At 56.7% G+C, this 19551-nt stretch overlaps 1 protein-coding gene across 5 annotated transcripts in view; it reads left to right on the top strand.

Annotated features, from left to right (window-relative positions):
- The window catches only part of IKZF1 (IKAROS family zinc finger 1), a 107230-nt gene that overhangs the window by 19670 nt on the left and 68009 nt on the right, over positions 1-19551 (top strand). For 4 of the 5 annotated variants that reach the window (XM_066238638.1, XM_066238636.1, XM_066238640.1 and 1 more), the window contains exon 3: positions 7518-7637. In XM_066238638.1, the coding sequence (XP_066094735.1) occupies positions 7518-7637 (120 nt within the window). Of the gene's footprint in view, positions 1-7517; positions 7638-16077; positions 16237-19551 lie in introns of those variants that run through there. The other variant, XM_066238641.1, reaches the window with a different exon arrangement.

Genomic DNA, 19551 nt, shown 5'->3' with positions numbered 1-19551 from the left:
CGCAGGGTTTGAACTTGGACCGGAGCATGTGTGGACTCCCCACCGTGGCACGTGGGCCCTTGAAGGAAGGCTGGTGAGTGCAGAGAAGGGCAGCGCGTGTGGCCTCGTCCCGGGCGTCGTGCCGGAGGACTCGACCCGGGAGAGACACTGTCACAGTGCCTGGGGTGTTCAAGCAGATGCCGCTGGGACGCTGGGACCGGCAGTGGAAACCCACGGTCCATCCGTGTGCGTGTCCGTGTACACACACCTCTCAGCAACGAGGACGGGGCGAGGGTGCTGCTGGGCTGCGGCCGGGGGACATGTGACCATGTGACCATGTGCGATCTGTGACCCCGTTCCTTAACAGGAAACAAGCCACACACACGCGCACGCACACACATGCACACACATGCACACACGCGCACACACTCACACGCACGCACACACACGCACACACACGCGTGCGCACACACGCGCACACACACATGCACACACACGCACACACACGCGCACACACTCACCCACGCACGCACACACGCGCGCGCACGCGCACACACACTCACACGCATGCACACACACGCACACACACGCACATGCACGCACACACGCGCACGCACACACACTCACACGCACGCACACACACTCACATGCACACACACACGTGCGCAGGGAAATGCTGGAGGATGTCTATTCGTCCTGGGCTTTCTCCTGGGAGATTGACAGCGGAAGGAAGGGTGGGGTTATGGGAAAACCCCGGGCAAGCTTCACCTGCTTCTACCTTCCAGCATGATTCAAATTCTTTTCCCTTAAGCATACACTTTATTTTGGGGGATTTTTTTTGTGTTTTTTTTTTCAAAGATTTTATTTATTCATTATAGAGAGGAGAGAGAGAGAGAGAGAGAGAGAGAGAGAGAGAGAGAGAAAGGGGGAGGAGCAGGAAACATCAACTCCCATATGTGCCTTGACCAGGCAAGCCCAGGGTTTTGAACCGGCACCCTCAGCGTTTCCAGGTTGACGCTGTATCCACTGCGCCACCACAGTCAGGCATGCTTTATTTTGTGAACGGAACTACAACCACCACAACAACGCAAGCTCTGTCAGTGAAGACAAACGGCTTTGAGTTCTCTGTGTGTGTGTGGTGGTGGGGGGTCTGGTTCCTGCAGGGGGGGAGCCTGCAGAGAAGAGGATGGGAGGCCCTCCCTCCCACCCCACCAGCCGGCAGGGTCCCCTCCTCCAGCTGTGGCTGGAGGTGAGGAAGGTGTCAGAGACATAAGATGTTAAAACTCCAGAGGCGAGAAGGCACCCTTTTCATTGCTTCTGCTCCTCAGCCTCCCCTCCCTGCTCCCTCCCGGGGCGGCTTCTAAACTGGGGGTTCGCACAATGGTGCACTTGAAGAGCAGGAGACCCCCCCGGGGCTCACTCATGTCCCCACGCCCCAACTGAGGCTCCAGCGGGGGGGGGGGCAGCGTCTCCAGAATGTTCTGTGTGAGGAGCCGCTGGTCAGCATTCTGACCTCGTCTCGGTAACAAAAACAGCAAAACCCTCGTTTCATTTTTCCTCTCCTATTTTTTTCTCACCTGTAACGTTCTGCTAAACACCCCGTTTGTCATGGGGGGGGCTCTGTCTACTTCAAAGGGAGGCTTTCTAGAGGTGCGGGGACTTCAGGACACAGGACTGCCCCCAAAGGGGAAACTCTTGGTTGAAAAGGTTTAAGGTCTGGTCTGAAACCTACTTTGTGTCCCCTGAGCCGAGGAAATACCTCTGAAACAGGAGTGCGTAGCCCTGCAGGTTGCGGTTGACCTGGGAGCTTTCCATCCGGCGCTCACGGCATTTTCACCAAAGATCCGGAGGATGCTTTTCTGGTACTCTTGGCTGGATCTCCAGTTAAACCTCCTGACGCCACTCTCTCCTCGCTTCGAACGCTGAGGGACGTGGCCGTTCGTTACGGGACGAGGGTGGACGTGGAGCCAGCCGGCGGTACATGTTCTTGATGTGAAATCCGAGGAAGCTGTTCTAGAATCATCCTCGGGTCCCATAAAATTACTTTGTGTTCTGTTCCGTCCGCAGGAAAGAGAGAGAGAGAGAGAGAGAGAGAGAGAGAGAGAGAGAAGTTTCTAAGTTGCACCCTATAAACCAGGGGTCCCCAAACTACGGCCCACGGGCCGCATGCGGCCCCCTGAGGCCATTTATCTGGCCCCCGCCGCACTTCCAGAAGGGACACCTCTTTCATTGGCGGTCAGTGAGAGGAGCATAGTTCCCATTGAAATACTGGTCAGTTTGTTGATTTAAATTTATTTGTTCTTTATTTTAAATATTGTATTTGTTCCCGTTTTGTTTTTTTTACTTTCAAATAAGATATGTGCGGTGTGCATAGGGATTTGTTCATAGTTTTTTTAATAGTCCGACCCTCCAACAGTTTGAGGGACAGTGAACTGGCCCCCCTGTGTAAAAAGTTTGGGGACCCCTGCTATAAACACTGCCACTTTCATAGGTAAAACAATGTTCTAACAGGTCAACAATTTCAGAGCGATCAACTCAATAGATCTGACTACTCAACAAAACAGGAAATACATTTTTTAAAAAAAATAGAGAAACACTTAACTCTCCTGACTGCCTCCCCGGAGGACGGCCGTGTCCCCTCCGCAGTAAGGAGCCGGAGCTGGCTCCCAGGGCCCTGAAGTCTACGCTGGATAATTTCTGAGCAGCGGTTGCAACATTTGCTGGGACGCAGACGCGAGAAAGGGTCCCGTAGACACACACAACCTCCTCCGGACGCGAGGCTGGTCGCTACGTAAGTGTCGCTAAGGAAAATCAATGACGTTGATTGAATGGACCGACCAGACGCCGTTCGCGTTTCGGCCCAAGGAGAACCCAGTGAGGATGACGGTGCGGGCGCCGTCTTCCACGAGCAGAAAGCTGAGACCCAGAGAAAGAATTTCCAGAGCCAAACAGAAGCCCCACAGGGAACCGGACACACGCTGGGGGCGAGCCCCGGTCTGGACCCTGGCTGGGAGGCGTCCCCACTGTTCTGAAGAGCTGAGGGGGCCACAGTCGGAGTACTCATTTACCTCCAGGAATCGAGGTCAGCTGGGTGATCGTGCGCCATAAAAACTCATGCATTTGGGAGACCAGACAAAAATCATCAAGACTTCCTTGGGTGAAGTAGTCTTACTTGAGAAATCATTTGCCTGCCGCTGATGAGCTAATGATACAATTTTCTCATTTAATTTGCCCCCAAACACTCTTCATAGGTCATGCTTTATGGGACATGGGGCAGTAGGTAGATTAAATAGAGATGAATGACAAGGTTGTTTGTTTGTTTTTTTCTCCCATGTTTCTAGGTAAGTGAAATTATATCTCACCTCCTAAATTATTCCTGAAGGAAGTTAAATACTTGATTTCTTGGTGTCCACACTGGGTACGTGTCTACGTGACATTTACATGCACTTTGGGGGGCTGTGGATGCTCTCGCTACACATGCCTTGTGTTTCTATGGTTACCGTTTACAAAATAACCCCATACGCTTGGTTAGCATATTAGCATTCACACACGTGACTGTTACTTCATCCTCACAACCACCCGGCGAGTTAAGCCAAAACCATCAGATTTGTTTGATTGCTTGTTTGCTTGTTTGTTTGTGTTTTCTGCTTTGGGCCTCATTTTACTCTTGAAAGGCTCTTGAAGAGGTGACTTATCCCAGGTTCCCCTCAGTCTCAGGATTGGTCGAACCAGAACTCTCCCCCAGGTCAGTTAACGTCTAGCCACGGTGTGTTGATACTTGGGACGTCTGGGCTTGATTGAAGAACTCTTATCTTTGTACCTTTCGTCTCCCTTCCATGGTTTTGCATTTTAAAGGGTTAACTGGGCCAACGTGTGTAACATCCCCACACAGAGACGTTTTTTGCCTGATAATCACGGAGGTTTCACGGAGGGCGAATTGCACGTCCTGCCGGCTTGGAAACCCCCTGCCCGGCAGAGAAAGCACCCTGGGTGGCAGAGGACGAGGTCATGGTCGTGTGATGGACGTCTCAGCAGCCGCCACTCAAACGCCAGGGGCTTTTAGTCAAATCAGATGACCTCTTAAAAAGCATCCCCGAGGGAGGGCCCGGTGAGGCTGGCTCACAGCAGAGCCCCCCTCCCGAGTGCACGGGAAGCTCTCCCCTCGCTCTCCCCCCCCCCCCGTTCTGAGTCCTTTCCGTGGCCCCCCGTGTGTGCTGAACACTTCCCCTCTGTCCTCCCTGCTCCCGGCGGGCGGGCCTTCCTGCGCCTGAGGGCTCCGATCGATCAGCCTGGGCCTTGGTATTTGAGAACCGTGATCCCCGCTGTGTTCATTAACCCTGTGCCTCCCCCACGAAGAACGCAGTGACAGCTTGATCTGGAAGGTGAGAAGGTGAGGGGCCCCCGGGGAGCCAGCCCTCAGTGTCCCCCCGGAGCCTAAGGGGGCATTCTCCTTCCGTCCCGGCTGATCTGGGTCCCCAAGGATGAGATCGGCGAGGTGTTTTCCAAGAAGCCGCCCGCCAGGGGTTACCTGGACCTCGGTGAGCCTGAGCTGGGCAGAGACACAACACGCCTTCCTCGGAGAAGGGCTGGTGTCTTGTGGCCCCCGTCTGTTCCCCCAGCCTCCAGCCCTGGCATCTAAACGAGTCCCCTGAGCATCATGGGGATGAGGGGGTACCCCAGTGTTCTCTCAGAGAGGAGTGGAATGAGAAAACGATGTCATGAAGAAGTTGAATTTCTCAACTTCCCACTCCCCCCCCCCCCCCCCCGTTCTAAAGGCAACACCCCTCACTCAACAACGTGCATTCCATCGTGGGTCAGTTTGTTAGAGCAGGGAGGGGTCTCCACTCCCAGTCCTGGGGCGGAGGGGGGGCCTTCTGAGCAAGCACATGGCGAGGACCTCGTCCCTCAGACACCCCCACCCCACCCTGCAGCCCCCCCACTGTACACAGAAGCCTGGTTTCATTTACCGGAATTCTGTTCTAAGGTTGTTATTTGTTCCACATTATAAGAGAAAGCTTACGTGTGTAAGATGATTCTTACCGAAAGATGAAATAAAATAGAAAAAAAAAACAAAAACAAAAAACGATTTCTCTGAGCCCCTCCCCAAAGTTCTCAAAGTTTGAAAGCCATGACTCTGAACAGTCCAAAAGAAATACAAAATCTGGCCTGACCAGGCGGTGGAGCAGTGGATAGAGTGTCAGACTGGGATGCGGAGGACCCAGGTTCGAGATCCCGAGGTCGCCAGCTTGAGTGCGGGCTCATCTGGTTTGAGCAAAAAGCCCACCACCTTGGACCCAAGGTCACTGGCTCGAGCAAGGGGTTACTCGGTCTACTGAAGGCCCACGGTCAAGGCACATATGAGAAAGCAATCAATGAACAACTAAGGTGTCGCAACGAAAAACTGATGATTGATGCTTCTCATCTCTCTCTGTTCCTGTCTGTCTGTCCCTGTCTATCCCTCTCTCTGACTCTCTCTCTGTTCCTGTAAAAAAAAAAAAAAAGGAAAAAGAAATATATTCAATAAAATGTCAGATGGTTCACAGACCACCTGCATTCTCACATTCAGAGAGCTTTCTCCCCTTTTCTGGACTAAGTGGAAAACAACCTGGGTACGTTTAGCTCCTGTTACCTCTTTATGTAGGGGCGCTGACGTTATGCACATTCACGAGGCAGCATGAAGGGGGACAGGAACCCTTTCATTCCAACGTCTCTCCGGCCTTTGGCTTTTCCGGGGGAAATTTCCCGTAATCACACCCATCCTCGTTCCTCTATTCCTCTTGTATCGGCGCTCTGAAAATGCTGTGTGCCCGTCATGCTCTTTCTGACGAGGGCCTGACGCAGTCATTGCTGCGGGCTGGCCTGTTCCACGTCGATGTCCGTTCCCTCGAGAAGGCAGTGCTGGCTGCTCCCCAAAGCAGGTGCCCGGGCAGCGTCCGTGGTAAGGTACCTGGGCACGGCCGGGTCTCACGTGTGAGGGTGCTTGCTGGGGTCTTGCCTGTCCTCGCAAGGGTCAGACAGACAAGGAGACTGGGCGCTCCTCCCGTCTGTGTGTTCCGGGCCTGTCGACACGCCCCTAATCGTTCGTTCGTTCATGCTGGGCCCCCTCCCTCGCCCGTGGGGCCCGGCGGCCGGTCTCTCTCTGTCCTGTGCCCCTTCCTGTGGGGTCTTGACCTCACCTCCTCTTCTCCTTGACGGTCCTTTCGCATCAACGTGGCGCCTCCCTCCCCAGCCGTTCCGAGCCTGTGGTTTTATGTCTCCTAAGTCAAGTTAGGTCTGGAAGGTTAGAAGATACAGGGGTCTCCGTGTCAAAGGGAAAAGAGCATTTCTTATGAACCAGGGTCTCCCCGTGTTGGGGTCTGGGAGTGGGAGTGGGAGTGGGTCCCCACAGCTGGGCCCTCGGGCTGAATTTTGTTCTTATCTGGTCGGCATGGATACGTGCAGAACCCGTCTCCTGTGGTAGAGCCTACTTTGTGTGGATTACGCTTCATTTTCGCGTTTCCAAGCTGAGGATTCGTCCTGGCCGACGCCAGTGTGTGTACCGGGGAGACACTTGGGGACCAAGGCATGGAGCTCCCCCCACACCCCCTTCCCGGGCGCCCCCTTCCCACCGGGTGGAATCAAATCAGGCAACCGCCAAGCTGTCCCCTGACAAGGGAAGGGGCAGACCCGGGTTGTGTGGCTCTGAGCAGGATGTCCAGTCTGCTGACCTTACAGCAAGGTCACGTGAGGGTGTGTGATGCAGGCTTGCAAGAGGGTGACTCGGGACCACCTGCAGGGACATCAGCGTAGTTTACAAAGAGCCTCAGGACAGAACGCGGCTGCCTTCTGACCCAGGGATCGACTTCTGGGGAGTCATTCTCAGCTGGTTATTAGGGTGTCCACCACAGTCTCGTGTGATGGGAGGGAGGGAGGGAGGGTGGGAGGGAGGGAGGGAGGGAGGGAGGGAGGAAAAAGAAAAAAAAAGAAAGAGAAAGAAAGAGAGAGAGAGAGAAAGAAAGAAAGAAAGAAGAAATAAGGAAGTTGAAAACACAATGTAAGTTCCAAAAGAGGAGAAGGATTTAAGTCGATCCTCACGCCCCCTCCAGTGGGGAGGACACAGACATCACGATAATGTCGTGGTCACTAGGCATGGAAAGATGTTCACAACAATGTCTAAAGAGAACAGTGCATTTTGGTAAAGAACGTGCATCACGCCCTATTATCTACGTACGATACACAAGTATGCAGGCGCGTGCAGAGACACACACACGCACCACGATGGTGGCAGCGGTCATCTCTGGGACGGCTGGTGGTTGATATCTTTGCCTCCTCACGCTCCTCGGAAGCCAAGCCAAGGTAAGGTCCAGGCACCCTGGGCTGCCCTGCTGGCTGGTCCCTGGTGACCGCCGCCCTCAGCGGTGACCTCTGCCCCCAGCGGTGACCTCCGCCCCCAGCGGTGACCGCCGCCCCCAGCGGTGACCTCCGCCCCCAGCGGTGACCTCTGCCCCCAGCGGTGACCTCTGCCCCCAGAAACTCATGCTCCTCCCCTTTCTTCTCAGGGAAGGAGAGCCCTCCTGTGAGTGACACCCCAGATGACGGTGACGAGCCCATGCCAGTCCCCGAGGACCTGTCCACCACGTCCGGAGGACAGCAGAACTCCAAGAGTGACAGAGGAGTGGGTGAGTCGGGTCCTTCTGCTGATCGGTTGTCACTCCGTCTGCCCCTGGGAACCTTTGTCCCTCTGTCCTGCCAGAGCCGAGGAAGAGGTGACGGGAGCCGTTTTCCCTGCTGGTCCCCTCGGCCGCCAGGCCTGGGAAGCACAGAATGAAGACCAGGGGGGTGGGGCCCTCTTGTCTGGGGGAGGAGGGGTGCTCACAGGTCCACGGGGCCCCGAGGCCCGCGTGCGCAGCAAAGGGCAGCGTTGGGGAGCACCCACCGTGGAGGGGGGCCCGGCACCAGCACTGTCCTCCCCGCGCTGCGGGACCCCCCCATTTTATGGATTGTCGATAGTGAAAATGACCCTTGTCACGTGTCGTGACCACAGGGCTATTTATTTGTAGAGTTTGGGGGTCAGAGGGGACCAATCTCGCCGTTCGATGTCATCCTTCTCATCTCTGTTCTTGCGGTGTTCACTTGAGCTGAAAATGGAAAATTTGATACGTAGAACTAATTAAGTGATAGAAACAATGGCGGGTGGTCTCGGCGGGCACCCATTCCTGTACCTGTCCGGGCCTTTTCCATGCCAGGTAGAACTAATTAAGTGATAGAAACAATGGCGGGTGGTCTCGGCGGGCACCCATACCTGTACCTGTCCGGGCCTTTTCCATGCCGGGTAGAACTAATTAAGTGATAGAAACAATGGCGGGTGATCTCGGCGGGCACCCATACCTGTACCTGTCCGGGCCTTTTCCATGCCAGGTTGGGACCTGCGGTCTCTCCCGGGGTTAACTGGCCTGTCCCTCCTCTTCATCCCAAGAAAACGGATGCAGTCGGCCAGGGACTGGACCGAGCTCAAATACAGCGAAGTCAGGATTAGACTCGGTTTCTGACTCAGAGACTGGGTTCTGACTCCGCTGCGCTCTGTTCTCGTGCGCTGAATGAGTCAACAGTTCTCGGAACACCTGTGTTCTTGCTTTTCTAAAGGGAGACAAAACTGGGATAGTGAAGGCCATTTATTTGCACAAAAGAATGTCATAAAGGGTCCTCGGGTCGCCGTGAGGCAGAACAGACCCCCCGGCTGGGTCGCCTGCCCGCCTGAGCCCCACAGCCAAATTGGGACGTCTGCAGAGGTCTCTCGAAGGGGTAAAGTCAGCAGAACTATCTTCCTATAGGACGTCCTGACTTAGGAGCTGGGCACATGGCTTCCTGTGTCTTCGCCACCAAGTGGACTTTGGGTATAACTGTCCCTTCTGTTCATTCAAACCATGAATTATACAAACAGACAAGGGCAGTGACTAAAGCCACTGGGTGTAGGTGAGTCAAGAAGGGAAGGAGTTTAATGACTTCTCTCTCCCTGTGAGAAAAGGGCTGCAGGAGGTGACTTTGGGGGGACCTCGCAGTCTGTTCCACACACGTCACACCCGGGCGTCCCGAGGCCGGGACACAGAGGGGCATGCTTTCGTTGTAAATGATCTACATTTCATGTTGAGATCGTCTTCTGTTCATTCCAAGCAATGCTGCTTTTTATCATATACCGTACTGTGACCCGGGTTCCTTTTAGAACACATAGAATAGGTTAAAAAGTCAAATTTAAATACAGGTAAGCCGCTGAGGGTGCGTCTCCAGGAGACAGGGCCGCAGAGCTGACGTCCGAGGAGCTCCTGCTGAGGCAGCCCTGCTTGGTCTCGTCTGTTTAGTCCTGGGGACAGCCAGTGGGACAGGTCCTGGCCCCTGCACTGTGGACATCAACAGACATGCTCAGAACTCACCCAGGACCCAGGAACAGGGGCTCAGGGACCAAGGACCAGGGATACCGTGTGGCTTCATACCCGCTAACCGTCGGAATGAACCGAGTGCCCGGACAGGAGAGTTGGTGGCCCCGGGGGTCATGACATCCCCTGCAGCCTGGCGGTCAGGAGTGGCCGTCGCATCCCTCAGGGAGCCGTACGCCCGGCTGAGTCCCAGGGAGGAGAGGACGGCACACAGGTCCGTGGGGACAGGTGACCACCCCCTGGCGGTCAGGAGTGGCCGTGACATCCCTCAGGGAGCCGGATGCCCGGCTGAGTCCCAGGGAGGAGAGGACGGCACACAGGTCCGCTGGGACAGGTGACCACCCCCTGGCGGTCAGGAGTGGCCGTGACACCCCTCAGGGAGCCGGATGCCCGGCTGAGTCCCAGGGAGGAGAGGACGGCACACAGGTCCTCTGGGACAGGTGACCACCCCCTGGCGGTCAGGAGTGGCCGTGACATCCCTCAGGGAGCCGGACACCCGGCTGAGTCCCAGGGAGGAGAGGACGGCACACAGGTCCTCTGGGACAGGTGACCACCCCCTGGCGGTCAGGAGTGGCCGTCGCATCCCTCAGGGAGCCGGACACCCGGCTGAGTCCCAGGGAGGAGAGGACGGCACACAGGTCCTCTGGGACAGGTGTCCACCCGTGTCAGCAACGCCTCCACAAGGCTCTATAAACGCGTCACCCCTTAGGGACAAGCGTCAGGTGGTTGGTGATTTGTCCCCAGTCAGAGGCTCCCCTGGGCCTGGTGGGTGCCCCTGACTGTCCCCAGACTGCGTCCCCCAGGTGAGGGGCTCAGCACCAAGTCCACACGCACCCCGGCAGGCGTGGCTGCGGAGCAGGGGGTGGGGGGCTGGTCTGCCATCGCCCGCCGTCCCCTCCTGGGGCGCCCTGGCCGCGTGGGACATCCTACTTCTCCTTTCCCCGCCAAGTCTATAGAAAGTGAACTTCAGAGTTTAAAACTTGAAACCCCTGAAAACCCTCTGTTGGTCTGGCCCAGCCGGCCCTCGGTCACGGCAGGGAAGCCAGAAATGGGAGAAGCAGAGGGGACCCTTGGCCCTCCGTGAGGGGACAGGTTTCCGGAGAGAGGTCGTGGGGGCGAGGACCCGGCAAGCGAGTCGATACTTTCCCAGCAGCCACCTTGGTTCCTGACAATGTTGGACGGGAATCGGCGTCCGTGCGTGGAAGCGTGTCACATGTTTAACGTGAGGCGGTCGCAGGAGGCCGGCCGAGTGTGTGAGAGTGTCGGGAGACTGCGTGAAAAGACGGGGGGGGGGGGTGAGGAAGTGACAGGAGGGGGTAGGTGGGGAGCCACACCCCCAGCTCCGGGGGCAGGAGTCAAAGAGCAGAGGGTGTCAGGGGACCCACAACAGGAAGCGAGAGGGGCCCCGCCCGGCGCGGAAGGGGCGGGCGCAGCTCGAAGAGGAAGCACCCTGGGGACGGGGGCTGGGATGCGGCGGGACGAGCCGGTGGGCCTGGCAGAGCTGGAGGGGCGCCCGGACCCCAGGGCCAGGGCCGGGTCTTCTGAGCCTCGGTCTCCTCGCTTGACCGGGGCAGGAGCGACAAAATGCATCCCGCCGAACGGCTGCAGGGGGCTCAATGAGAAAATAAAATAAAAAAAAATGGAACGAGTTTCTTGCCGCCGACAGTGTGGCGCGGACTCGGCGGAACAGGACGGCTCGGGGCAGGAGAGACCGCAGCTCACGCCAGAGCGGAGGGCGGAGGAGCCTGACGTGGGGGGGCTTCACTCACGAGAAGGGAGCAGGGCCTAGGCCACGCGTGGGGGTGGGAGCCCCCAGCATGGCAGTGACCCACAGAACCGGCAGACTGAAAGCAAGAGGCCGGAAGACAAGGAAGGGATGACTCAGAACCGGCCAGCCTGAGAGAGAGAGGGAGAGAGGGAGAGAGAGGGGGAGAGAGAGAGAGAGAGAAGGAGGGAGAGAGAGGGAGATGGAGGGAGAGAGGGAGAGAGAGAGAGAGAGGGAGGGAGAGAGAGAGAGGGAGATGGAGGGAGAGAGGGAGGGAGAGAGGGAGATGGAGGGAGAGAGGGGGAGAGAGAGAGAGGGAGAGAGAGAGGGGGGGAGAGGGAGAGAGGGAGATGGAAGGAGAGAGAGGGAGGGAGGGAGAGAGGGAGATGGAGGGAGATGGAGGGAGAGAGAGGGAGGGAGAGAGGGAGATGGAGGGAGAGAGGGAGAGAGAGAGAGAAAGGGAGGGAGAGAGAGGGAGATGGAGGGAGAGAGAGGGAGGGAGAGAGGGAGATGGAGGGAGAGAGGGAGAGAGAGAGAGAGGGAGAGAGAGAGAGGGAGGGAGAGAGAGAGAGAGGGAGAGAGAGAGAGAGGGAGAGAGAGGGAGGGAGAGAGGGAGATGGAGGGAGAGAGGGAGAGAGAGAGAGAGGGAGATGGAGGGAGATGGAGGGAGAGAGAGGGAGGGAGGGAGAGAGGGAGATGGAGGGAGATGGAGGGAGAGAGAGGGAGGGAGGGAGGGAGGAGGAAGGTGCCAGCCGCCTCCACACCCACGTGTAGGTCAGGGGTGCGTGCTGTCTCTGTTGAACTGGCAGGAGAAAGGGCGAGGGGCCGGCCAGTGGGAACACGCTTGGGGAGATAATGGACCCTGAGGTGTCTGCTAGAGAAAGAGACAAGGGTTGCTTCCGCCCAGCTGTGAGCTAGAGACCCATCTAATCTCGCCCGGAACAGCCCGTCCTATGAACTAACTGCTGGGAGAGGGTGAAGCTCAGACCCCCTGAGGTGGGGGAGGCGATGCTCACACAGAAGGGGCGGGTCTTCCCCGGAAGGAGAGACCAGAGCAGGGGTTTCTCACCTCCTGCTTCACCCCGTGTGGAAGGAACACTGACGGGGCTGTGGACATGTGGCTCCCCAGATTCAGAAACAAACTAACTAAAAAACCCACACACGCAGGAGAGCAGGTGTCAGGGAAGAACAGCCGGGTTGGACCCCCTCCCCAGGCGGCGAGGCTTCCCTGGGCTCCGTTTCCTCCTGGGCCTGACCGGGAGGGAGCAAGAGTGGGAAGGGCACCTGGGAGGACTTGAGTTAGACACCGAAGGGACCGTCCTCCTGGGCCTGACCGGGAGGGAGCAAGGGCGGGAAGGGCAGCTGGGAGGACTTGAGTTAGACACCGAAGGGACCGTCCTCCTGGGCCTGACCGGGAGGGAGCAAGGGCGGGAAGGGCAGCTGGGAGGACTTGAGTTAGACACCGAAGGGACCGTCCCGGCATTTGCACAGCCGTGGCACAGTCTAGCTCATGAGACAACGGCTTGTTCTTCAGAAGTGGTCTCTCTAAAAACGAGAGGAGTCCCACCTCTCTGAAGTGGTTGTGGACGAAACTGCGCAGAGGAGAGGGCGTCCTCCGTGACCCCCCCCCCCCCCCGGCAACCCCACGCCGACGCGGGAGGCCCAGCGCGCGCGTGCGCAGGCAGAGGTGAAAACCCGCCGGGATCTTCGTCCTGACAGCCGCTGACCGGCTCTCAGGAGTGGCCCGTGGCTATAGCAATACGTCAGGACTGGGTGGATAAAGGACAGACGAGCATTTGGTATTAAAAAAAAAAAATAGAAATAAAAAAAAAAAACACCCAAAACTAAAAGACGCAGGAATGCGCTGCTTAGATTCAGGAACCTGCCCGTTGCTCCCTGACCAACAGCGTGGACTTTGGCCCCGCTACTGCCCTGCCCTCCCTTGGTGGTGGGCGTTCCAGGTCCTGACATTGAGCCGGGACCCGGGGTGCCTGGCCCGCTCTGGGAGGAGAGGCCGGGGCTGAGGGCTGGGGCGGGGGAGAGGGGGCGCGGCAGGGTGAGGATCGGAAGCGGGGCACCGAGTGGGCCGTCCAGAGAGAGACGAGCATTTAGAGCAGGAACGAAAGGGAGACCCTGGCAGAAAACCAGTGACGCAGGGGCCGGGGCCAGGGGGGGGGTTGTCTGACCTGGGAGGGACCCCCTTGGCCCCCGGGGCGGCTAACCAGCCAGCGCAGCCGAGCACCTGAGACCCCGGAGGGCTTGGATGGGCCTCAGCAGATGGCGTGTTTGCCTGAGCAGATAATGGGGAGCCCCGTGCAGGGGTGACTCTTCCAGATAATGGGGAGCCCCGTGCAGGGGTGACTCTTCCAGAAAATGGGGAGCCCCGTGCGGGGGTGACTCTTCCAGATAATGGGGAGGCCCGTGCAGGGGTGACTCTTCCAGATAATGGGGAGCCCTGTGCAGGGGTGACTCTTCCAGATAATGGGGAGCCCCGTGCAGGGGTGACTCTTCCAGATAATGGGGAGCCCCGTGCAGGGGTGACTCTTCCCCAGAGGCCAGCGGGAGGGTGGGCGCGAGTCTCAGTGAGGGGGCCGGCGGAGACATCTCTGCTGGTCATTCTAGAATGTGCTTTGGCCTCTGCTCACGTAGGTGGCCACTTGCCCAGCTTGGTCACTAGCAGGTCGTGTGAGGACTTCCTCACCGCAGGCCGCAGTCTGCAACCAGGTGAGCTCTCCCGAAACTGAACCAGCTCAGCCGGGGTCCTGCCCGTCGAATGCTTTGACCAGGGTTCAGTTCACCCTGGAAAGGACAGGGCTTGGGGGGGAGGGAGGAGTGGGAAAAAAAAAAAGTCTTGATATTTTTTTCCCCTTTTGGAATCCATAAAAATGATGAGGTGTGGGAAAACAAATTTTCCTTTCCTGGGGGAGGGGGGAGCAGGGTTGCGGGCTCTCCACCGCCTGGGGGTGGGGCAGGGTGGATGGGACAGTTCTCCACCTCGGAAGGAGAAAGGACTGGGTCTGGGTCTGCTTGCTGGGAGCCCAGGCAGAATACGGATGCTGAGCCTGCTTATCTCATCAGCAGTTAGAGGAAGTTGCTCTTATCTGTGCAATGCATCACAGCTGAGCTGATAAACCCCCTCAGCTCGGGAGAGCTATTATCTGGCAGCATCTGAGCCGGAGCTGCTGCAGAAGTCCTCTCCCCGCGCAGAGGGGACGCTCTGGAGGCCGCCTCCGCGCAGAGCAGGGCGCGCTGGACCTCAGGGAGGGCTCAGCCCCGGTATCAGGCTTCTTCTTTTCCTTTGAGGAATAACGGCCAGCTTATCGCTTCGCTGCCTGGGCACCTCCCCGGCGGGGGGCCCTGTTCCCCTTCGGAGCCGAAGGGGGTTGCGCCACGGTTTGGGCAGGGCGGGCGCGGTTTTAAAAGCCTTCAGTCCTCCTCTTGCAAGGCGCCGTCTCTCTTTGGGAATGCCGGGTGGAGAGAGCAGAAGTCGTCACCGGGATATGTAGCCGCACCAGGCGAGGCTGGCTGGAGGGAGCCTCGTTCTCCTGACTTTCCAAACACACGAGGCACAGCATTAAAACATATATATATATATATGTTTTATATATATTGCTTTACTTGTACGTCTTTCAACTTTTGAAAACAGAGGTTATGTTGTAACACAGTGATCCCCAACCCCCGGGCCGCAGTCCGTGGGCCATTTGGTACCGGTCCGCAGAGAAAGAATAAATAACTTACATTATTTCCGTGTTATTTATATTTAAGTCTGAACGATGTTTTATTTTTAAAAATGACCAGATTCCCTCTGTTCCATCGTCTAAGACTCACTCTTGATGCTGGTCTTGGTCACGTGATACATTTCTCCGTCCCACACCCTAAAGGCCGGTCCGTGAAAATATTTTCTGACATTAAACCGGTCCGTGGCCCAAAAACAGGTTGGGGACCACTGACGTAACAGGTTGGCGGCGTCCCCTGTCACAGTCCAGGCTGAGTTTTGTGTTCCTGCCTCTTTGTCCGTCACTGCGAGACATGCGGGAGTCATGGTCTTCGGGGGACACTCCGGCGTGTTGGCGCACCGATATTAAATCAGTGATGGCAGGCGTGTCGGGGAGTTGGCGGGGCCCCTGTGCGGAATGCTCTAGAAGGGACAGCGAGGATGGAGGTGGAGAATGTGTTGTCTCATTTGGGGAAAGGTCTAGAAGGAAAACCACCGGGGAAGCCACCCCTGAGGAAGAGGAAGAAGAGGGAGACAGGGTAGGGAGGACAGTCCCGGAGGAAGGGGCGACCGGTGGTCTGCCTCCCGGGAGCAGCTCCGTAGGGGCGGGGGCCCGGGTTGAACGTGGAAGACGATGGTGAGGGTCGTGGACAGCAGTGCGGGGGGGCCCCAGGGGATGTCCAGGTGCGGGAAGGGGACCGAGAAGCAGCCGGGGGGCTGGGAGCGGGGTGGCGGGGTGCACAGCCAGGGAGAATTTCCGGGTTTACCTCTGTCAGAGAAGGAGGTTGACGTATGTTTGAAGGCCATTAGGAGGCAGCTGACGGAGAGAAAGGATGAACAGGGAACAGCCCAAGTGGGTCCCCGGAGCTGGCTGCGGTTCTTCCTTGGACCAGAACGCGTTCCCATTGACCACGGTGTCCACGTGGCCCTCTCCCTCCCTGCATTCAGTCTCCACGGAGAAGTTCCACAGAGAGAGGTCCCCCTTGGTCCCCCGGGCCACGTGGCAGTGCCACCCCCTCACTCCCCACCCTGCAGTCTCTTCCTGGCCACACCTGTCACCACTGGCCCGGGACGCACTCCTCTGGGACTTGCTCCCTGCTGTCCTGGCATCCAGAAGTGTCCGAGACCCGTGGCCGGAACGAGGGGATGAGTGAGAGAGTGACCGTGGGGGGGCGGTGGCCCTCCTGGCTCAGGCAGACAGTGGAGGACCGTAGAGGGGGCTCCCAGTGGAGGCGAAGGGAAGTAAGCTCGTCATGCAGGGGGCACTCGGGGCAGAGACCATCCTTCCCGTGGTGGGGTGTTTAGCCACCCACGTCACCCCTCACCCTGGACACCAGGACCCCACAGACGCCCCACGTCCTTCCCGGGTGAGAACCCAATTCGCGCCCCACGGTTGAACCTCGGCACCTCTGCCGACCACACGCGGTTCAAGCCCGTCTCACGCGGGAGAGCGTTGCACGCGAAGGGGGGGGGCAATTTGTAGCTGATAATTAAGATTTTTTTTTAAATACAGACATTGTGTTCCAAAACCTGACATAGGCATTAAATATATATAAATATGTATATTTATATATATAAATATGTAGAAAAACTGAGCTCAGAAAAAGTTGGTCAAAGCTCAGATCCTGGCGTTTCTAACCGTACTTCCAGTTTTAACTTCCTGCCTCTGAAGATGTTAACTGAAGAGGTGTTTATTTTTACGCACAGAAACCAGGGTTCATCTTATCTTCGTTCCGTTCTGCCAGCCCGCCTGCGGGGGTCCCCCAGGCACCTGGCCGGCCGACGGAGGGAGACGCAGACCCTTATATCCCCCCCGCCGGGGTCGAGAGGGAGGCGGGCTGGTCCCGGTGCTCTTTGCTTCCTTTGCTCCATCTGTGTTGAAAGAAGAGTTTAGCGCCCCGTCTAAAGCAACCGACATCATTTCGTTAACTTTCCTTAGACTTGGGGTTTCAGAAAGAAATGGAAAAAAAAAAAAAAAAGGTTATGCGCTGTGGTTGCTGTTTGCCACCTGTTCTATCTGGTTAGGACATTTGGGAAGTGTAAATATAACCCTAGAGAAAAAAAAAAAAAAAGAAAGCTTCCCCTGCTTTTATGCAAAAGCAAAAAAAAAAGGTTGAGGCAGAGCCGAGCCGACTGGTGCCCCGCAGTTTCCACAGAACCAGGTCCATCGGGTGGAATCGTGGTCCCAGGGGAAGCTGGCCTCCCAGTGGCTAGTCCCCCGTCTGACTGAGGCCAGGCCTGCGCCTTCCAGATAAGCCCGGCAGGAACCACGGTTCACACATCACCGCAGCTCCGGCCCGAGCTGTAAACCCTTCTCCTGTTAGGATTTTTGGGGGAATGACAAAAGGCTTGTTGGGAGCTCAGGACAGGCGTCCAAGTGGGTGGCACGCTCCAGCCAGGGAGGACCAGGGAGGACCAGGGGGGACCGGGACAGATTCAGAGAGGCTGGGCTCTGGTTCAGCTGCTGGCGGCTCAAAGCAACTGGGGTTGGAAGAATTTACACCACAGAAAGCGGCAATGGCCGCCATGTAGGGTATTTTTGTTGTTCTTTCTTTTGCTTTGCTTTATGAGAGCTGGTTTGCCCGCCTGCGTGGCACTGGCTTAGGGTCTTGGTGTCTTGACAGCTACCACGGAGAGCAGGAATTGTGGGGTGGGGGTGGGTGTTACCCCAGAGTGAGCCTGTCGGGGAGCCCGTGGAAACTCAGGCTGTGCACAGGTGGCCCGACGGGAGCTGATCACAGATGACTCTCGGCTGTTATGTCACAAACTGGAAATGTCAAACCAAATAGGCTCTTTTTTTTTTTTTTTTTTTTTTTGTAAACAGAAGACTTCTTGAGCATTTTGGTTTTGTTGCTGGGAAGAGTGTCATTAGAAAAGGATCCGTTGTCCTCATATTAATACTACCGCTGTTAGTTTGGTGTGAAGAACGTGTCACCATGCAAAACAAGAGCTGTCTGTATTCCGTTAATATGTTCTTTTCCCAGGAAAGGGATTGTTGTTATTATTAGCCTGGTGCTGTTCTTGAAAACTGGGGATGGGACCTGGTGTTCTCCAAACAATTTGATTTCCTGGTTCTCCACAGAACCCTGGGACGTGTGTCCGGATCTAGGAGAGGCGGCCTCTTTGGTGGCCCCCAGGTCGGCAGTGGCTCTGGCAGGGCACTTTCTCCGCAGGGGCCTAGTGGCACGGAGGTGGCTGGGGGGCCGTCAGAAGCTGGTGACCGTGGGACAGGGACTCTCCACCCGTTCCCGCTCGAGGCAGCTGGCATTGGCGGCCATTGGATTAACTGAACGGCCGGCTGTCTCTGCCCTCCTCTCAGGGCTGAGCTCAGCTGCAGGGATGTCTGGGCGGCAGGTCCTGGGCGCGTCTCTGTGAGACTGCCAGCCAGGGGAGAACTTCCCCCACCGGGGACGTGGCTGCAGGCTGTCGATTTCCACTGAAGCCACCCGGGCATGATTCCTGTGAATCGTGTGTGAAGACGTGTGTCTTTCCCCGCTGGGTCAGGGTGATGGAGCCCCGGGACCCAGGGTTCAGGCGGCGGTTACAGCGTGCCAGGCAGGCGAAGGCCACCGCCGTCTTTTTCATCATGAAGGACTCTTGTCACACGAAAGGTGAAATTCTGCTAAAATGAGAAAAAGAAGTTTTATAGGGCCCTGCAGGCACCTCTGTGATTATTTTTATGATGCTTAGAATCCAGCAGAATTTTGCTGCTTTCGCCCTACCTCCACACTCCCCAGTTACGCAGGATCGCAATAAAAATAAGACCCTGCCGGCACCCCCAGGGTGCTGTTCGCCTCTGTCCCCGTCATAACGTTAAATCATGACAATTAACTATGAACTGCTGAAGCCACCCTTTGACTGAAGCTTAGCAGTCCAGCGTCTGCCAGTTTGGGCCAGGCTCAGGCTCCGTGAAGAATGCTGTGGTCATTTCAGTGAAGTGCTTTAAATCCTGAGAAGGCAACAGTTATTTTCTCATTCCAAACCCTGCTGTTGACTCATAACGTTAAAGTAGCGGCTGTTAAAGTAGCGGCCGTTATTACGGATACACAGTCTCAATACTGATTTCTATATTTGACTTTGTAGCCGAGGGTGATAATTACGAACACACAGTCTCAATACTGTTTTCTATATTTGACTTTGTAGCCAAGGGCGATAAAAATTCTGTTCGGGGGTTACGCTTGTTCATGGGTTTGTTTCTTTCCCATTTCAACAACTGTTTCGTTTGTTTGCTTGCCTGTGTGTGTGTGTGTGTGTGTGTGTTTTAAATTATGGACAGCGTGACTTCTGAAACTCACCCGGAAGGCATCCTGCCCTGTGTGTGCAGAGTGTGAAGCCCGGGGCCCTGAGCAGGCAGCCCTCGGGAAACATGGCCACTTCAAACAGCCCTTGTTTGGGAGCGAGGCTTCATGGATGAATGACAGCCTGCATTTCTGCCCTGTGGACTATGTAAACCGAATGCTCTAGGGGAGCGCGGTCCCTGGAAAATATAGTGAACCTGCCTAGGCGATTCTCCGTCTTCACGCACCCACATTCCAGAAGAGAAACGGGACAAGTGGGATGAATTTTTTTTTGTGTGTATTTTTCTGAAGTTGCAAATGAGGAGGCAGTCAGACAGACTCCCGTATGCACCCCACCGGGATCCACCCGGCATGCCCACCAGGGGGCAATGCTCCACCCATCTG

The sequence above is a fragment of the Saccopteryx bilineata genome, chromosome 7, assembly GCF_036850765.1.
Source record: "Saccopteryx bilineata isolate mSacBil1 chromosome 7, mSacBil1_pri_phased_curated, whole genome shotgun sequence".
Lineage (NCBI taxonomy): Eukaryota > Metazoa > Chordata > Mammalia > Chiroptera > Emballonuridae > Saccopteryx > Saccopteryx bilineata.
This window is presented reverse-complemented; position numbering and strand designations above follow the sequence as displayed.